Source organism: Erpetoichthys calabaricus, chromosome 6 (assembly GCF_900747795.2).
Source record: "Erpetoichthys calabaricus chromosome 6, fErpCal1.3, whole genome shotgun sequence".
In the NCBI taxonomy this organism is placed as follows: domain Eukaryota; kingdom Metazoa; phylum Chordata; class Cladistia; order Polypteriformes; family Polypteridae; genus Erpetoichthys; species Erpetoichthys calabaricus.
The window spans coordinates 52573847-52592931 of NC_041399.2; the positions used below are offsets into that span (position 1 = coordinate 52573847).

The 19085-nt window shown below is 35.3% G+C and overlaps 1 protein-coding gene across 1 annotated transcript; it reads right to left on the reverse strand.

Annotated features, from left to right (window-relative positions):
• Positions 1-409: 409 nt before the first annotated feature.
• Positions 410-18943, reverse strand: armc1 (armadillo repeat containing 1). The gene is made up of 7 exons (XM_028803575.2): positions 18645-18943; positions 14016-14220; positions 10472-10563; positions 5957-6146; positions 5325-5441; positions 5128-5202; positions 410-720 (listed from the first exon to the last, which is right to left on the reverse strand). Exons 2-7 carry the CDS (start codon positions 14175-14177, stop codon positions 529-531), a joined length of 828 nt encoding a protein of 275 aa, XP_028659408.1. The 5' UTR covers positions 14178-14220; positions 18645-18943; the 3' UTR covers positions 410-528.
• Between the last annotated feature and the right edge of the window lie 142 nt (positions 18944-19085).

Here is a 19085-nt window from a genome sequence, read left to right on the forward strand (position 1 = left end):
TTACAATTTTGCAAATTCAAGGTGGATTATACAACGGGGAAGGAAAATAAAAAAATATACATTTGTATTTAATGCAGTCATATTTGATACACAATACTAAAATCTAAACAACATTAAGAATTGCTTTACGTGAACAGAAAATGAGGTGAAAGTCAGTGCTCTGGGTAACATATCTAAAATCCACCACCCTTGAGATAAAGCTTACCATTTGGTTTGGAAGATGAACCCGTGAATGAACCCCCAAAAAACAAAATATATAAAACTAAAAAATCAAAACAAAAAAACAAAAACAACAACAAAAAAAAAAAAAAGTAAATAAAGAGGCAGCAAATTCACAAAACGTCTTTATCTCCTGATGGAATAAATCTTTAGTTGCGTGTAGAATGAATGCAGCATACATGTGCGTGCCTTTTGTTTTTTTGAAAGTAAATACACTGCAAATATTATTGCAAATTGCACTTAGCAGTCCACCGCTCCCAAAGAAACTAAAGCAATTCTCTCAGAGCTCCCAGTTCTCCCAAACTCCTGTCACCAATAGAATGACCGAGATAAAAAATTTGCAGCTGTGCTCAGCCAACCAGCTCCATCTTGCTTTGATCCTACTCGGGAAACAGCTTTGTCCTGGTCCTTGGAAGGGCTCTCCTCCTCTGGTAAATAATCAGGCAGATCTGTATTCTGCTCGACTTCTACAGAGATATCATCTTGGAATGGGATCAGGACCTAAAAGCAGACAAAGTCATCATTTGCAAGAAGTAATTTGAGAATATACGCAAGTGAAGCAATGGATGGGATATTAGAATACAGACTAAGGAGAATACGAGAATGGCTGCATAGAAGACACTCACGCAGGAACAGTGAACTTGCAAGCTCCAAGTTTATCTTTCTTTACTAGTCCTGCAGTCCTTTCCAAAGAATTCATATAACATTTTCACATAACAGATACAATAAACAGTCAGAGGATATTGGAGGTACAAAACAAGACAGTATCCTTAGATGATCTACCACTTCATGCAAAGGTAAACAGCAGGCACTTTTATGTTTTAATGTTTGTTTTCTGCCATGTACTGTCCTCTTCCAAGTATATATCGAAAACTGTGTGTCTGAATAAGACAAACAACAAAACACCCAATATCCAGTCACCTGCTTGCCCACCAATTACAAACATACTCTTACTTATAATCTACTGAACACATTTTCATGCCACTAGTGACCACTTACCCTTGTCCCTAAAATGTAATCTCTAGCCAACAGCACTTCTAGTACAAACTTTTGACATTAATCGCACAACATGACATCAGGAGTTATCTTAAGAATGCTGGCCTGCTGTTGACAGTTCATCTCCATCAGTCTCATATGCCCTAAAATTCATAACACTTACAGATATTTAAAGGGTAAGACCACCTTATAAACTAGAAGAACACCAAGGCTAGGGTGCTCATTAACTTAGATTTTATAAGGTCCTAACTGCCTGTCTATCTCATTTTCCACAAATTCTTTTTTTAGGGGTTTCCCTATTTTGTCTTTTTTATTTAAAAAAAAAATTCCCCAATGTAATTTTAGGAAAGTAGTATGGTACTGTATGTATAATTGGCCACAATAACGCAAACAACAAAAAAAAGTCCCTTTACGCTACAGAGTTTTTATTGAAATTGCAAAAATTGCACCTACACTGTGGTAACAGCAACCAGTTCAAGGCAGAAGTGAAATTCATAAATGAAAATAAATGTAACTATATATAGAACTGCAATTTGCAACTTAAAACATCCGAATTCACCAAACTAATGGGTCTTATAGTCTTATGCCCTTAAATCAAGTGAAATTTGTTTTGCTGTGCTCATCTATCTATCTATCTATCTATCTATCTATCTCTATCTATTTGACCTATTTCCATCTCTGATATACATCATCACCGCAATATGTGATTGTGACATGATGGTGTGTCTAGCTCAGTAAGAGTGACTGTTTCTTCTCTGTGAGAAGTGGTGTGTATTTGATGAAGCACATCTCATTTGAGGGATAATGTGTAGACAAACTTCAGAAAAGCTATTGCAATGATTTGTATGAATTGGGACAAAACTTTTGCATTCTGAATTTTGCAGCTAAGGTTGTATTTCTTAATTTTTGGACATTGTTGAGATGCAGGATTCTAGTCACTTTGATATTTTTCCATCAGTCCCATGCATCTATTTAACCTGCATGTGTTTACTGTATGCCAGAATGTACGGTGCCTATAATAAGTATTCATCCCCTTGTTAGTATTTAAATAAAATGCTGAAAATAGGGGGCTTTACCTCCTGCTCGTTTCGCTCGCCAATCCCCGGGTCGGCGCTACACGCTAGACACTTTGCGGTTCAGCTGGTCACATATGGGGATACGGATGTACAATTTAAACAGATTGTTATTTTCATGGGACTTGTTACATATGCATAATAGAACTATTTTACATTACAGCGAGTAATTAACTATATTAAAAAATAGTAGAACATAATTTAAAAGTAAATTATGTTTCACGTTGCGTTACAGTTATTCGCTGTGTTATATGATTTTGCTCTGTTTGGATTTGAAATTAACACGCAAATACTTTTTAAACTTACCCTTTTACTGTAAAACTTCACTAAAAACAATTCTTTGAATTACATTTTCATCAATATCGCACTGAATTTTCATTCTGTGTTTGGACTTATACCGTGACAACCCAACATATAACTGCCCATGATTGAATTCCATTTCTTTCTCTCTAATAAATAAACTGACTTTTTCCAAATGTTTGTCTCTGTGATTTGTTAATTGTCTTTGCAAAAGCTATTGTAACAGGAAACTGTTAACATTTCAATACGATTGGCATAACAAGATCTTTTTTGGTGTCTAATGTTATCCGCGGGAGATGTACTACATTACTTTTCTTGGATACATCCTTCTTTCAACAGTAATTTGGGCAGTGGAAGACCGTACGGTGTTAACGGTTGTAGATACTCTTCGGGATATTGTAAGTTGATGTTTTCATCTTCCGCACAATCACTACCAACTGTTTCAGCATAGTCTATTGATACACATTTAACCAATTTGCCATGATGAAATTCTCCAATAAGATTTGGACATAATACGTTTACTTTTATTGGGAACTTAAAGTGAGGAAAACATAAAAATTTTATAAGAGCTAAAAGAGTAGGAACTGTGTCTGTCAAAAGCATTCACTCGAATGAGAGGTGAGAGTACCGTGTGTGTGGTTGAATATGGTTGAGAGGAGGGCGTGACTTGAAAAAATCTCATGGCCAAAGTCTCGTCTTGCGTAACTTGAAATTATCTCTTTGAAAAAGTCTCATCTCAGGATTTCCTTTTATAATAGAGAGACAACACTACATTACAGTGGATTTAAATGTGCTTTTTTGATCCTTTTTTCCAGCAAGACAATGGCCCTAATGATAAAGCTAAAACTACACATGAATGGCTTGAAAACACCAATATTATTTTCTAGAGTGGCTAAGTCAGAGTCCAGATCTTAAATCTAATGAAGAATGTGTAGTTGGATTTGGAAAAGACCATTCACGCATGACCCTCATGCAACCTGACAAAGCCTAAGCAGTTTCACAAAGAAGAATGGAGATCCATTTTCAACTTGACATTAAAAAGAATCCTTTTCTGTTGATCAGTGTCAAAAAAGCCAAATTAAAGCCACTGTGATTTGATGTTGTAAAACAATAAAATTTAGAAACTACCAAGAGGGCAAATGCTTTTTATAGGCTTTGAACAATTAACAGAAGAAAAAGTGCAAAATGCTACATGTAGGCAAAAGGAACTTCAATCATAAATACAGTATAAGATGGGAGACAGCATCATACAGGAAGCAACCTCTGAAACAGGTTTAGGGGTATATGTTGACAACATTTTCACTGAGTAAGCAATGTACAGAAGCAATATTGTTATACAACATCACAGTGGATTTTTCTTCGATACTGTTTTCCAGCAAGACAATGGCCTCAAGAATAAAGCCAAAGCTACACAGGAATGACTTGAAAACTGCAATATTATTTTCTAGAGAGTTAAACGAAAATAAAATGCTAGGTTATATCATAGAAAATGTTAAATATATGTCAAAGGACATTATGCTTAAATTATATAATGCATTAGTAAGATAGCATCTGGGGTTTTATGTGCAGTTCTGGTCACCATGGTACAAGAAAGACATAGCAGCACTTGAAGCTCTTCAGAGGAGAGCAGCCGGGTGCATCCCAGGACTTAAGAACATATCCTACTCTGACAGGCTCAGAGACAAACCTGTTTAGTTTCAGAGGAGACTGTTTAGGGACCTAATCCAAGAATTTAACATTTTCAAAGGCATTGAAAAAAGGCGATCCAGCAGAATTCTGTCAGCTTATGGTTTAATCAAATACTTGAGGACATCGGTGGAAATTAAGAGAAAGTGGTTTTAGAACTGAAGCCAGTAAGCACGTATTTATGCAAATAGTTGTGGGAATCCAAAAAAATCTACAGAGACTTGCAGCTGAAGCAGAAACTTTGACAACCTTTCAAAAGAATCTGGATCAGACATTGGGACAGCTAGCTATTATTTACACAAATCGGCTTGATGGATGGAATGGTCTCCTCTCATTTGTCAAATTTCTTATGGAACCCATTTAAATAGTGGTAGTGCTGCTGCTTTGCAGTAAGGAGACTGTGGAAGATTGTGCGTTCGCTTCCCGGTTCCTCCCTGTGTGGATAGCGCTTTGAGTACTGAGAAAAGCGCTATATAAATGTAATGAATTATTATTATTATTATTATTAAATATAATGCATAGAGTGTTAAAAGACCTGACTGATCAGCAAGCAAAGCTAGATCACAGTAGGAGGGCACAGTAATTACAATATGCTGTGTCTTGAAAAACTAATGTGTAAGATAAAAATCAAACTGAACTTATATACAGAAAATCAGTTCTGTACAAATAAAGCCTCTCAATATACCATTTCAAATTCAACCCATGATATACTAGATGGCAAGATAATGAGGGGTTTTTTTTTAGTGCTCCAATTGTATGTTTGTGCATACTCCAGATCCAGATCCTGATGCAGATTTCAAACACTGGCTCCAAAATATGGTCAGACAAAGAAGAAACTTCAAATATTTCTTACCTCTTCACCACTTTCACCTTTAACTATCTGCTGGGCCTTCATGACTTTGGTTGAAGCTATTGCAGAGCCCAGGGCCTAGAAGAAAGAATAATAAATTACATAAGAGAAATAAATTTGAAATAAATAACAACAGAATGAAGCACCACAAGTGAAATAAATATGAGGCATATACTGTAAGCTCTTTTGTACATGCTTACCTCTGCTTTCAAGTCAGACCTGATCCTCACAACACATCGTCTTATAGCCATCTGGAAAGTGAAACTGATGACTCCTCGAATCTTAAGCAAAGCCTCTTCACAAAGATTTCTACGTGTCTAAGAAGGCACCAAATTTTATTTCAGAAACGAAAAAACAAAAAGCTGGTAAAAAGTGCACTATATAAAGTTATTATTTCTTTAAAAAATACTAAGAGCTGCTTTCATTAGCCACATAGGAGTTTAATAACAGATTATACTTATTTCACAAGTCTGGTTTGCACTAGTAAAAGAAAAGGTATAATAGTTGTTAATGTAATATAACTAAACTTCAATACTCAATATATTAAAAGTAAAAAATATGCTTGATTTTTATTACAGTTCAGATATAAAGCCATTAATGTTGGAAGAGCAAACATTTGTTTGCCATTATCATCTTTGGATGCAGGATCTATTGGGAAAAAAAATATCTCTGCTCAGCTTAAGAGTATTCTGCGGACTTGTACACTTTAAGTGATCTAATGTTTTTTTGAGAAGAATTAAAATATATATTAAGTTTCAATTTTGATTCCTTAAATGTATTATGAAAAATAATTCACATCTACCATTTTCTAATAAATGTATTTCTCACTTACAGCATCATCAAGGCCATCTATATGTAAAACCACAGTTTTGGCACGCTTGTTTGAGGTTCCAAGGAAGAACTGAGCTTTGCGTCTACAAGACCTTGCTTCATCTGTCTGATCAGCCTCTGCACTACTGGAGGACTGAAGAATTTCGTAGATTTCAGAGGCCAACAGTTTTGTTTCTCCAGGTGTAGTCGTTCTGATCAAATCAAAAGAAAAATACATGTCATAGTGCTTGATTAGGAAGAAAAAAGATTTTTTAACAAAGTGATTTCAAACGGTAAAGCATAAAAGTGTTAGGTTAATTTATCAGCTACTTCTGAGCACCTGACTCAAAGAACAGTGGTTAACAATAGCCAACAGTTAATGCTGTTAATTTACCAGCTTAAGTTACTTAAAAAAAAAAAAAAATACATAAATTATGGTATGATGACAAATTTAACATCTTTTGCTGGATACTTTTACATATAATACTGGTTTCGTCAATTCACCTATGGTGAATTTTATTTGTAAATGGCACATAGAATTAACTGAAACAGAAAAAAAGCTTGTGTTTGACATATTAGAAATTTTCTTTTAAATTATTAACCATACATAGTCTAGAAAATGGATGATTATAAAAAAATATTCTTTTTGGAATAATGTACTAAATTTAATTCACTGATAACATACAGAATGTATTTATGTAAAATGTGTTAATTCCTTTGCCATTGACAAATCATATAACATTTTCAAAATATGCTTTAACTAATGATTAATGTACTAGGACTGATTAACAATTAAGTTAAGCATCTAAGCATTATGTTTATATCACATACACTTATTTCAATTGTGAAATTTGTGGGACACTGCCACATGAAATAATCCAGTATTTCCTTATCCTACACAGGTCAAACACAGCTTGCCCTCAAACACCAAGCAGCTGGTTGATTTGAGTGACATACACAAGCCCTGAAACCCATTCAACAAGTTTACTTTAGAATTTACGACTAAGGGTGCAAAGTGAAGTCAAGCAAAATAACACCTTTTATTGCCTAACTAGAAAAAGACTACAATATGCAATCTTGAAGAAGGGGCCTGAGCTGCATCGAAAGCTTGCATATTGTAATCTTTTTAGTTAGCCAATAAAAGGTGTCATTTTGCTTGACTTCTCATTGTATCCATAATGGCTAACAAGGTACAACACCCTACTACTACGATTAAGGGTACTAAGCAGTGTTGTCAAAAGGACACAAGATCAGTACACAACTGAGTTTACTACTGTAAATAAAAAAACAAAAAATAAGTGAATGTGGCCAAGATTTGTGTTGCCAATTTCCTGTGTATATTCACCTGGTTATCAGGAACAAAAGCATCTCTCTATGTGTGGTGGAAATTTAACTCTAAAGACATCCATGCCAGTAGTACTGTAGTTACCATGGTCTTCTCTGGTTCAGTTCTTATACTATTTAGGTTACTATGCTTAGTTCAAGGAAAAAAAAAAGATCACTAGCCAAATATAATGGTACATATTAAAAGAAAAAAAAATAATATACTAGGAAAAAATCTAAATATGACCTATAAAAATAAAATGGGTAAGTGTAACTTGCAGATAATAAAATAAAAAAATAGAACACAATGTCAATTATGGCATTCCAGACGTCTGCTGCTCAGCTCTAAACCATACATGGATGATTTGATTGATGTCAAAAGGCTGAGAATTTACTGGGCTTTTTTTTTTTTACTAGTTTTTTAATTTATATATAAGATGTAAATTACTTGTGTAACTCATTGACATGCAAATTGTGGATGTACCAGTGGTTATGAAGGTTCTTAGGGAGCTAGGTCTTTTTTTTACTGAATAGAGCCAAAGAGCCTCAAAATTCCCATTATGAAACCATTGAAGTTCCAAAAAAATACAAGCTATCAATGTCACTCCCCTTCCTATTTTTAAAAAAATGCCAGCTGTGTAAATTTTGGAAAAGTGGTACTTAAGCACTTTGCTTTGACAAACAATGCATAATTATTCTGCTTGTTGCCCTTCTTATAATGTACATGACACCATTTATTTTGAAAAGCTGTGTGTGAAGCATAGTGTGCTCCATTAGACTGTTTTACATGGTTACTCTTGTAGTTCTGTTCATTTATGACATTACATGTGTACTTCCTTTTACATTTTTTGTTGTTAACTGTTATTTAACACAGGTAACCTAATTATTACTATTACGGTAAGGAAGGCAATAGCCTAGATCTAGAGTTTACTGAAGTGCTACTTAACATGAAGTTTATGAGTAATAGAAGATTTAACTAAATTAAATCACACTGACTCAATGTATCAATATCTTTAAGAAAATATAGAATATGCCCCAGGAGGCTTTGTCTGTTTAGGACAGAAAAACTTCAACTCCCTTAGGCCAGTGATACAACAGGTTGTTGTTTTTTACTGAACTTTTAATTCGGTCATGTCTTTCTGTACCTTGATGATAAAAACTGATCAGAAATGCAATTGTGGTTTCTTAGTCATATTAGAATTTGAGTAGGAATGACCCTTGATTTGCATAGAGTCTTCTTTGACTACAAAACTGTTTATCAACATTAAAACAAAACTATTCAAAAATATCAGGAAAGTAGCTAAAATTAGATATACAGTCATATGAAAAAGTTTGGGAACCCCTCTTAATTCTTTGGATTTTTGTTTATCATTGACTGAGCTTTCAAAGTAGCAACTTCCTTTTAATATATGACATGCCTTATGGAAACAGTAGTATTTCAGCAGTGACATTAAGTTAATTGGATTAACAGAATATATGTAATATGCATCATAACAAAATTAGACAGGTGCATAAATTTGGGAACCCCAACAGAGATATTACATCAATACTTAGTTGAGCCTCCTTTTGCAAATATAACAGCCTATAGACGCCTCCTATAGCCTTTGATGAGTGTCTGGATTCTGGATGGAGGTATTTTTGATCATTCTTCCATACAAAATCTCTCCAGTTCAGTTCAATTTGATGGCTGCCGAGCATGGACAGCCTGCTTCAAATCATTCCATAGATTTTCGATGATATTCAAGTCAGGGGACTTTGACGGCCATTCCAGAACATTGCACTTCTCCCTCTGCATGAAATCCTTTGTAGATTTCGAACTGTGTTTTGTGTCATTGTCTTTTTGGAATATCCAACCCCTGCGTAACTTCAACTTTGTGACTGATGCTTGAAAATTATCCTGAAGAATTTGTTGATATTGGGTTGAATTCATCTGACCCTCGACTTTAACAAGGGCCCCAGTCCCTGAACTAGCCACACAGACCCACAGCATGATGGAACCTCCACCAAATTTGACAGTAGGTAGCAGGTGTTTTTCTTGGAATGTGGTGTTCTTCTTCTGCATTGCACAGCACTTTTTGTTATGACTAAATAACTCAATTTTTGTCTCATCAGTACAAAGCACTTTGTTCCAAAATGAATCTGGCTTGTCTAAATGAGCATTTGCATACAACAAGTGACTCTGAATGTGGGATGAGTGCAGAAAGGGCTTCTTTCTCATCACCCTACCATACAGATGTTCTTTGTGCAAATTGTGCTGAATTGTAGAACGATGTACAGATACACCATCTGCAGCAAGATGTTCTTGCAGGTCTTTGGAGGTGATCTGTGGGTTGCCTGTAAGCATTCTCACAATCCTGCGCATATGCCGCTCCTGTATTTTTCTTGGCCCGCCAAACCTGGGTTTAACAGCAACTGTGCCTGTGGCCTTCCATATCCTGATTACATTCCTTACAGTTGAAACAGACAGTTTAAACCTCTGAGATAGCTTTTTGTAGCCTTTCCCTAAACCATGATACTGAACAATCTTTGTTTTCAGATCCCATGCTGTCATTCTTCAGAGGAGAGTCAAAGGGAAGCACAACTTGCAATTGACCACCTTAAATACCTTTTCTCATGATTGGACACACCAGTCTATGAAGTTCAAGGCTTAAAGCGGTAATCCAACCAATTTGGTGTTGCAAGTAATCAGCATTGAGCAGTTACATGCATTCAAATCAGCAAAATTACAAGGGGACCCAAATTTTTGCACAGCCAGTTTTTCACATTTGATTTAATTTCATACAACTCAATACTGATCACTAAAAATCTTTGTTCGGAAAATACCCCAGTACTCAGATGTTCCTAGGAAATGAAAGACATACCACTGTTATCTTTTTTGTTGAAAGTAGAGTAAATTATTATGCAGTCTGAGAGGGGTTCCCAAACTTTTTCATATGACTGTATCAAGCTATGGAGAACTGAAACAAACTAGAAACTATTAAATGCACTCACATTATATAAATATTTTGTTCTACATTGATCCATGGAAAGAAATAGATATTCTGATCCACTTTCATTTGTGTAAGTAAAATATACAAGAACTGCCATAAATGGCAAACATCCATATGTCAGAGTTTCTATCAGGTAAAATGGAAAAGTGATCATTAAAATGGTAGAGAACCATTGAAATAAACCTATTGCTTTCTCAGCACAACAAAATACACACATTACTTACTTTTGTATAACATTCTGCAAACTAAGCATCATCCCCAGCTCTCCTCTCATTTTGTCTCTGTTGGCACGGCATTCTGCTAGATAGCGGACAGCCTGAAGTGGGGGAAAAAAATGTCACATATTAAGGCTAAATGCCCGAAATAAGGTGGAAACAAATAAAACAGACAGAAAATTCTACTTTAAAGTAAGTTCTTCAGCTGGAGACCAATTTAAGGAAAGCTTAAGTCTTAATGTGCTATATCAGTGATCCAAACACAGTTGAAACAGACCCAACTCTCTCTCCAGCTTGATGGAGACCAGAAACAATAAAAGAAATCACAACTTTCCTGTAAAGCATCTTTTATTTTGGGTCGGGGGTTGGGTTCCTACAATTAAAAGCTAGTCACGTCTAGAAGATTAGAAGAAATTAACCAGGAATAAAAACTGTTCGATGGCAGTGTGTTATCTTTGTTAAAGAAGGTATTAAAAAAAAATTAATGTGTTTCTTTGCATAAACTCAGCTTATCACAGACGCAAATTTTGAAGCAATAAATGCATATCTGAGCAAGGACAGAGTACATTAGTTCCACCAAGAACTATTGTAGCTATAAATAAATTTGTAACTTTCACCAAATTCCTAAGCAGCTTTGGTTAAACCACTACTTTAATTATTTCACAGCTGTCATAGTGTAGATGTAGAGACTGCTAGAATACTAGCAGTGACCTTAATAAGCTTAATTCCCAAACACAAAAAGAGAAATGGACAAGCTGCCTTTATGAAGACTGCCAAAAAGAGAATCTGAGACAGAAACTTTAAAAGTCAGTTTGAATGCAAAGGCCTTGAATTTAGGAACTGAAAAGCTGACTTGCAGTGCCAGGAAGCTCCAATGTTTTAAGTTTTACTGATTAATTTGAGACCTGGAGAAGACAATCCAGATAAGGTGAGGAAGCTCCAACTTGGCCACATGTCTTGATTTTATCATTTGTAAACCTAGCAGACATCCTCTTAACAATGTATTATTAATGCTCACATCATGTTGCAAAATGCTCTTGCAACAAAGAATACTGGTCCATGATAAACAGATTCAAAAAATACACTTAAACACAAGGTAACTCATGAGTTATTAAAAACTATATTATATCATAAAAATGTACCAAACTTAAAAATTAAGTATTCTATAATCTATGTCAATAGTTTAATAAAGACATTCTGCAAATTTTTAAATATCTACCAGAAATTATTACTAACAGAATATATAAGCTGTCTACTCCTAGAAGTATTTCACTGCTAACCATAATTACATAAAAGCAAAATTGGAATTTTTCAAGAACAGAAATGTATATATCAATATATCTCTATCCATCTATCTATCTATATACATATCTCTATCTCTCTCTATCTATATTTATATAAAAAAAGTCAATGTATGTATGTATGTATGTATGTATGTATGTATGTTCTAGCATCACTTCCGAACAGCTACAGCGATTTTCATGAAACTTGGTACACATTTCTCATTGGTCGAATAAAAATACTGTAGGGTGAAATCAACCTAACCCACCCCCTTCTGGGTAGGTGGGGGTGATCTTGCAGTCTTGCATGCATGTTATCATCCAGTTGACACTCGGAACGACCACCAGAGGGCGAACTACAGGTGACTGCCAGCATTCTTTATGTTTGAGCACCACTGCGTCCTTGTTGCTTTTGAATTAAATAAGAGTTGTCCGGTTCCGAGCGTCAACTGGATAATAACATACATACAAGACCGCAAGACAAGCACATTAATGAGTCTTGATTGTTTGTTAAATTTATTTTTAAAGTTGTGGGGTATTTTTAATTATATTTTTTATCAAACAATTTAAAAAAAAAACAAAAAAAAAAAAAACACTTTATTTTCCTCCCGGGCAATGCTGGGCATTTCAGCTAGTATATACTGTAATATATATTATATTATATATATATAAGTCGATATATGTGCATGTATGTCAATTGGATGATAAAAATACATCTAAGACCGCAAGACAAGCACATTAATGAGTCTTCATTGTTTGTTCATTTATTTTTAAAGTTTTTTTTATTATATTTTTTTCAAGCAATTAAAAAAAAAAAACACTTTATTTTCCTCCAGAGCAACGCTGGGTATTTCAGCTAGTTATTGTATATTAGACATCATTTATAGGCTTAATATCCGTGGTACCCATCCTAGATGGGTTTAAATCAAAGTAATCAACGTAGACCTCAGCATATTCAACCTTAACATTTGCTTTACACCATCTATTGGAATGTATTTTGTAATGTATGAATGAAGGTACATGAAAGCTGTTTGGCTCAGATATATGCAAAAAAGAAGAATCTGTATCTGTGTATATTGAATGTTCTTCTCTCGATTTAAGCTAAATAGGCAGGTAGCAGACAAATATTAACGCTTCTGCCTCCCAGGTATCCAAGCCTAATGTGAATTCCATCCTGTTTACTGTCTTTGTGGAGTTTCCACCTTCTCCCTTTGTCTAGGAATTTTTTTTTCTGTTTTGCCTCCCACATCCCAAATGAGACTAGGTACATTTGTGATTTTGAACTTGTAAGTGTGAATGTGGATATGTATCTATCTGTCTGCACACCAAATAATATAAATTATCACTGCTTAATTAAATGTGTTACTTTGTGATTACCATTTCTTTTTTCCTGTGAAAATACTATTACAACTGCTATTCTAATTATCCATTTGTTTGGCTTACTATGTCCTGACATGTTACATTCAGCCATTCCATGCTACATTATCACCTGTGGAAAGTTACAAACTGGCCTAGCTCCTGCCACCACCATTTCCAGCTGTATTAACTTCTGTGAGGCACTTGAACGACCTTCCAGTACAAATTCCAGTTATCCCATACAGTCAAAGAACACGGTGGTAAGATGTCAGTGTCAATAATTGCATGAGGGTGTTTTTGAGGGCACAGTGATGAACTGTGCTTTCCTGTTCCTTTTTAGACACAACCTAAAACACTCCATGGCCTTGAATTGGATCAAGCAAATACAAAAGCAGAGGGGTGAATAAAAAATATGTCTGCATTTATATCTTTGCCTATGCTTCAGATAATGGAAACCTGAAGTCACCTATATTCTATGTATAAAAAACTTATTCTAATAAAAGTATTTAACTTTTTGGTGTATTGATTAGTTACACTGCTTAATGGATCCAGAGTCTTGAGTCTGAATTCCACATTAAATCACACTCTGCATAAATTCTTCTCTGGGTACAAATACATGTATGATAGGTTAACAAGCCAGTGTAAGTGTTAACATTTGCATGAACACTGCCCTGTATAGGGTCAGTTTTTACCTCGCACTATATAATGCTGGTACAGTCTCCTTTTCCACCACAGACCTGAATTTCATTAAGTGGCTTTGAGAATATTATGCATGAAAGAAAGAAAGAAAGAAAGAAAGAAAGAAAGAAAGAAAGAAAGAAAGAAAGAAAGAAAGAAAGAAAGAAAGAAAGAAAGAAAGAAAGAAAGAAAGAAAGAATCACAAAAAAAATAATATTAATCAAGTAACACACACTCACCAGAAGTGCAGAGTAGACAACCTGAGGGTTTGAGTGATCTAGAAATAAAATAAGGCCTGGAAGGCATCCTTGATCCTGAACGATGGCTCGTCTATTGAGAGGATCAGCTGCTAAGTCCCGCAGCTGGTTCACCACAGCCAGTGCATCAGGCTCCCCACTCATGGTGTGGAAGCTCACACAGCCGAGCGCATCAAACTTGGTGAACCTGTTATGATCAAAAATGAACACATTACCATGAGCCACTAGTACAGCTCATATGTTACTCAGACACAAGTGGCATATGAGTTTTCTTGCTTCTGTGCCAAGTTTCTAAACTCATTTCTCTCAGTTTTAACAGGGAAAATATTATATTCTTAAATATTGTGCTGACATAATTGGTGCCATTTCAGCATGGTATAGTGGTAAAGACAATGGACTTTAAACTGAAAAGGATGGAAGGTCAGTCCTTTTTTTTTTTTTGATTTATTGACATTATGTCAATCACATAACATGCTGTGTTACGGTTGTACATGATGCAGAGTAAGTAAACAGCTAGTCTATAACTTAAAGTTCTTTGGGAAATTGTATGCCTTAAAAAGATGCAGTAAATTAAAGATTGTCTGGAGTTTGTCTCTTCCTTGTCATCTATTTTTATATAATATTACCTTGTTTATAAAGTAGGCTAATAAAAAGGATGTGGTTAACCATCAGTACCTAACCATGCTTAGAACAACGGGCTATAAAAGAAATAAGTCTTTGTACACATTCTACTACAAAAATCATTGCTAGGCATTTTATACCTTTTATGACTGATTTTTAAGTTCTTGTGGAAACATTTTACTGAGTCAAATTAATCATCATTATTGACTGAATGACTTCAAATATTCTCTTAATCATTTCACTTTCTTAATTTGCTGAACTGAGAATTTTGAATTCTGCCTGGATTAATGGATATCACTGTGTACATTAAAAGATTTCATTTTAAAAAAAGCAGCATGTGCTGATGATTTAGCAATTAGAATCCTGAGTTTGACTTTCACAACTGGACGTTAACTGTTTGAAGTCTCCCTTTGCGTATTGGGTAACACACTCCAAAATCCAGGCCTCTATCACTAGAAGGTATTAGTGATAGAGGTTACTTTAGATGAGCGTGTTATGGACCCGCCTATGCAAACCATAATTTCAGTGGTCACTTTTTTTAATAATATTCAAAAAGTAAGTTTAGAGTGGGATTTTCTAGTCACGGGGAACTTTAACTGTCTGAATACTAACTGGCCTAACCTTGCAAATACTGAAGTACAAGAACACCAAAAAACACCATCACGGGAAGAAGCCCATCTAGATTTAATATTTTGTAATAACCAGGACATAATTCAGAGTGTAGACGTGATAGAACCTTTGGGGTCAAGTGATCATAATATAATACAGTTCTCAGTGTTTTCAAAGAGTACAGATACAAAGATTAAAACTGTTTAACTGTGGTGGACATATTTTGAACAGATGTGGCAAAGTTTAAAAGGGAAGCTTTTATATGTGGAGACAGGTGAGGAGCAGTGTAACAGGTTTAAAAACATTTTACTTGTGATGCAGGACAGGTTAATTAAAAAATCTGGAATTAGTACAAACTCTGCAATGGGTAAATAAGGTGATAAAAATGAAGCTGCAAAATAAAAAAAATAAAAAAAAACACGACAGCCGTATATGGCGTTCAAGACTAATAACTCCAAATTATACAGTGTATGAAAGCATGAGAGCAACCATTAAGAAGACTATTAGGAAGGCAGTTAGGGAGAACATTGCAGATAAGGCAAAAAAAATGACCCAAAGAGAAGTGTACCAGTAACAGTTGGAGGGAATTAAAATATACAGACAGTAAAACAGTAACTTTCCTAAACTTACACTTTTCTGGAGTTTTCACATCTAAGGAAATGGATAACCTCAAAGTAGTGACAAGGACAATTAAGGAGATACTGAATAATATGGAAATTAAAAATAGTAGTGAGAAGTAGTGCTTGGATTAAATAAACTGAAATCCAACAAATCACCAGGACCAGATAACATTTTCCCTTGAGTGTTCAAGGAGGTTAGTTAGTGCATATTTAAACCCTTGATGCATTTTTTTCCAATAACACTGCACACAGGGGATATCCCTAAGGAGTGGAAATAGCACATATTATCCAGTTAAATAAAAAATGTAATCAGGCAGATACAAGTACTGTAACTATAGGCAAGTAAGCTTAGCACGCATCCCAGGTAAATGAATGGAAATAGTTATTATTGACAAGGCTGAGCAACATGTGGCAAGAATAGGAATTTTCGGGAACAGTCAGCATGGATTCAGAACAGGAAGGTTATTTTTCATTAATATGCTGGATGTCTGTGAGGAAGCAACACAAGGATATGATTAAAGTGGACCATATGATATTATTTATCTTGACTTTTGGAAAGTATTCGTTAAGATACCACATGAGAGGTTGGGCATCAAATTAAAAGAAGGGGATGTTCACAGTGTAGTGTGTAGATAGGTGCAGCATTGGCTAAAACACAGGAAGCAAGTGTATAGGAATATAAACAACAAGTTGGTTAACTTGCAAATGATACCAAGTTTGATGCATTGGCAGAAAATCTATAATCCACTGAATTATTACAGAGGGACATGGAAAGAATGCAAGCTTGGGTCGATTTGTGGCAGATGAAATTTAATGAAAAGAAATGTAACATGTTACAAATAGGAAGTAAAAATCTTTGCTTTGAATACATAATGAGAGACCTAAAAATTGCAAGCATTGCTAATGAAAAGGACTTATGAATCATAGTGGACTCCTCGCTATCAACTTCCAGGCAGTATTTAGAAGACTTTAAGAAAGCCAACACAATGTTAAGTTATTTAGCACAATGTGCACAGTACAAGTCTGAGGAGATATATTTAAGGCTTACAACTAACTAAAGAGGCCACACCTGGAGTAGTCAGTCAGTCAGTCATAATGTGTGCCATTTTTGTCTCTGGGCTACAAAAAGAAAGCAGTGCTAGATAAAGTCCAGAGAAAAATGACTAGGCTGATTCCAGAACTGCAAGGACTGAGTTATGAGGAAAGACCAAAGGAGTTAATCCTTTTTGATTAAGCAAAAGGGGATTAAGAGGTGACATAATAAGCATTCAAAATTATTAAAGAAATTAGTACAGGGGATCAAAAATGCTACTTTAAAATGAGTTTGACAAGTGAACAGAGACACAGTTGGAAACTTAAGATTAAATTTTGCAAAAGTGTTACTACATTTTTCTTCACACAGAAAACTACAGACACATTGAATAAATAACCAAGTAGCGTGGTAAACAGAAGGACTCTAAGGGCATTCAAAACTGAACTTGATGTCAGTTTGGAAGAATTAAGTAGATAGGATTGGTGAGCTTTGTTGGGCTGAATGGCCTGTTCTCCTCAAAATGCTTCTTATGTATGCGTTTTTTTTTTTTTTTTGTTCTTACAGCCCTAAAAATGTGAAGGCTAATTTATCCGGTGCGTCCATATAGGTCTCTGTGCGAGTATGGGTGTGTGTCCACGTGGTCTGTACATTGTACTGGTGTTTTATACAAGGCTGTTTCCTGCCTTGCATCTGGTGCTGCTTGGATGGGCTCTAGCTCTATGTTCTTAAATTGCAAGACGTTGTTTTGAGAAAGTTAACACTTCCTGACAATTACAATACTTAAATTGCTTATGTAGTTCACCTATTTGTATAATCAAACTGACATTAACGAAAAGTGGTCAACTACAAAGACTTTCAGGTATTTCAACTTACCTTTGTTTTAGATAATGAAAACGTTCAACATCCCAGTGGCTATTACATTCAGCTGTTTAAATCCGGTAGTACAAGTTATCACTATTACTAAAGTAAATTATTTTAAATAGATCATTAGGCTTTAAATCGAACCCATCACCTTATAAGTTAAAGCGCCTTTATTTTACACAGCACTTTTAATAAGCGGCACATCAATAACTTTAACAAAGCAGCGTAACGGTGTGCGATAAAACAGCCAGCGCATTATATTTGATTATTTTATTCAGTAGATTATTTGTATCAAATTACTGTATTTGAATTAGCACTTCATGAAGTTTATTAATCGGTGCCGGTCTTTAGAAATCTGACCATTTATTACCAAAGTGAATCAAAGTTTTGCAGCAATAAAAAAAATAAGCGCCCACAACGAACAACAAAATATTCTTACGACCGAGGCTTTGTTAGAAGACTCCGCGATCACCACTCGCCCCAAAGACAATCCCACTGTGTACAAACCGTGTGCACAACAGGCCTGTAAGGCTGTAGAGCGAATACTAATCAAAGGAAATGAGAACGCTTAGTTCGCAGCTTTTTGGGTACGCAAATCAGCACGTCTTTGTCTCGTGTACAACGTAGCACTCTGAAACGGTTAAATCGAAGAAGATCAAAAGTGAATAACCGAAATCTCTGCAGGGATCGTGGATGTCGCCATCAAAACTAGTCATCACTAGCTTGCAATTTGTCGCCGTTAGTTGAGCAACCTTTCTTTGCCACATAGACTTTGACTAGCCTAGTTGACAATGATAGAGACTACAGTCCTACCGATGCATCCCAATAACCTTTATCAAGCAACCCACCCAGCAGGACATACTTTACCTTCACGCGTAGTCCTTTTTAGAGTGCAGCCAATCCGATCAAGCTCATAACAGGGTTGCCAAATAATCGAGCATAAACGATCCTTCCGTTATATGGCACGTTAAGGTAAACAAATAGGCAAACGTCAAAGGTGAATTCGCTAAATATATTTTCTGCCACATTCACATCTTTCTACCTACATGCTCCGTTTCGTGTTTCTAATTGGATAACTGAATGTACCTCCCATAGCGACGCCGCTGACCATTAAGCAAACGTCTTACTACAGTGTAAAGGTCAGCGCGTATTTTTGTATCGGACGAAATAGTTTATTGTCCCTTTTCTTATGAGTTCTTAAAAATAATCACTAGCGTCGCATTACAGAACGTATAAACTGAAATGACCTGAGAAAACGAATAGTGGCTCCTTTTTGGAAAGGAAAACATCTGCGTAGTTGTGCAGACT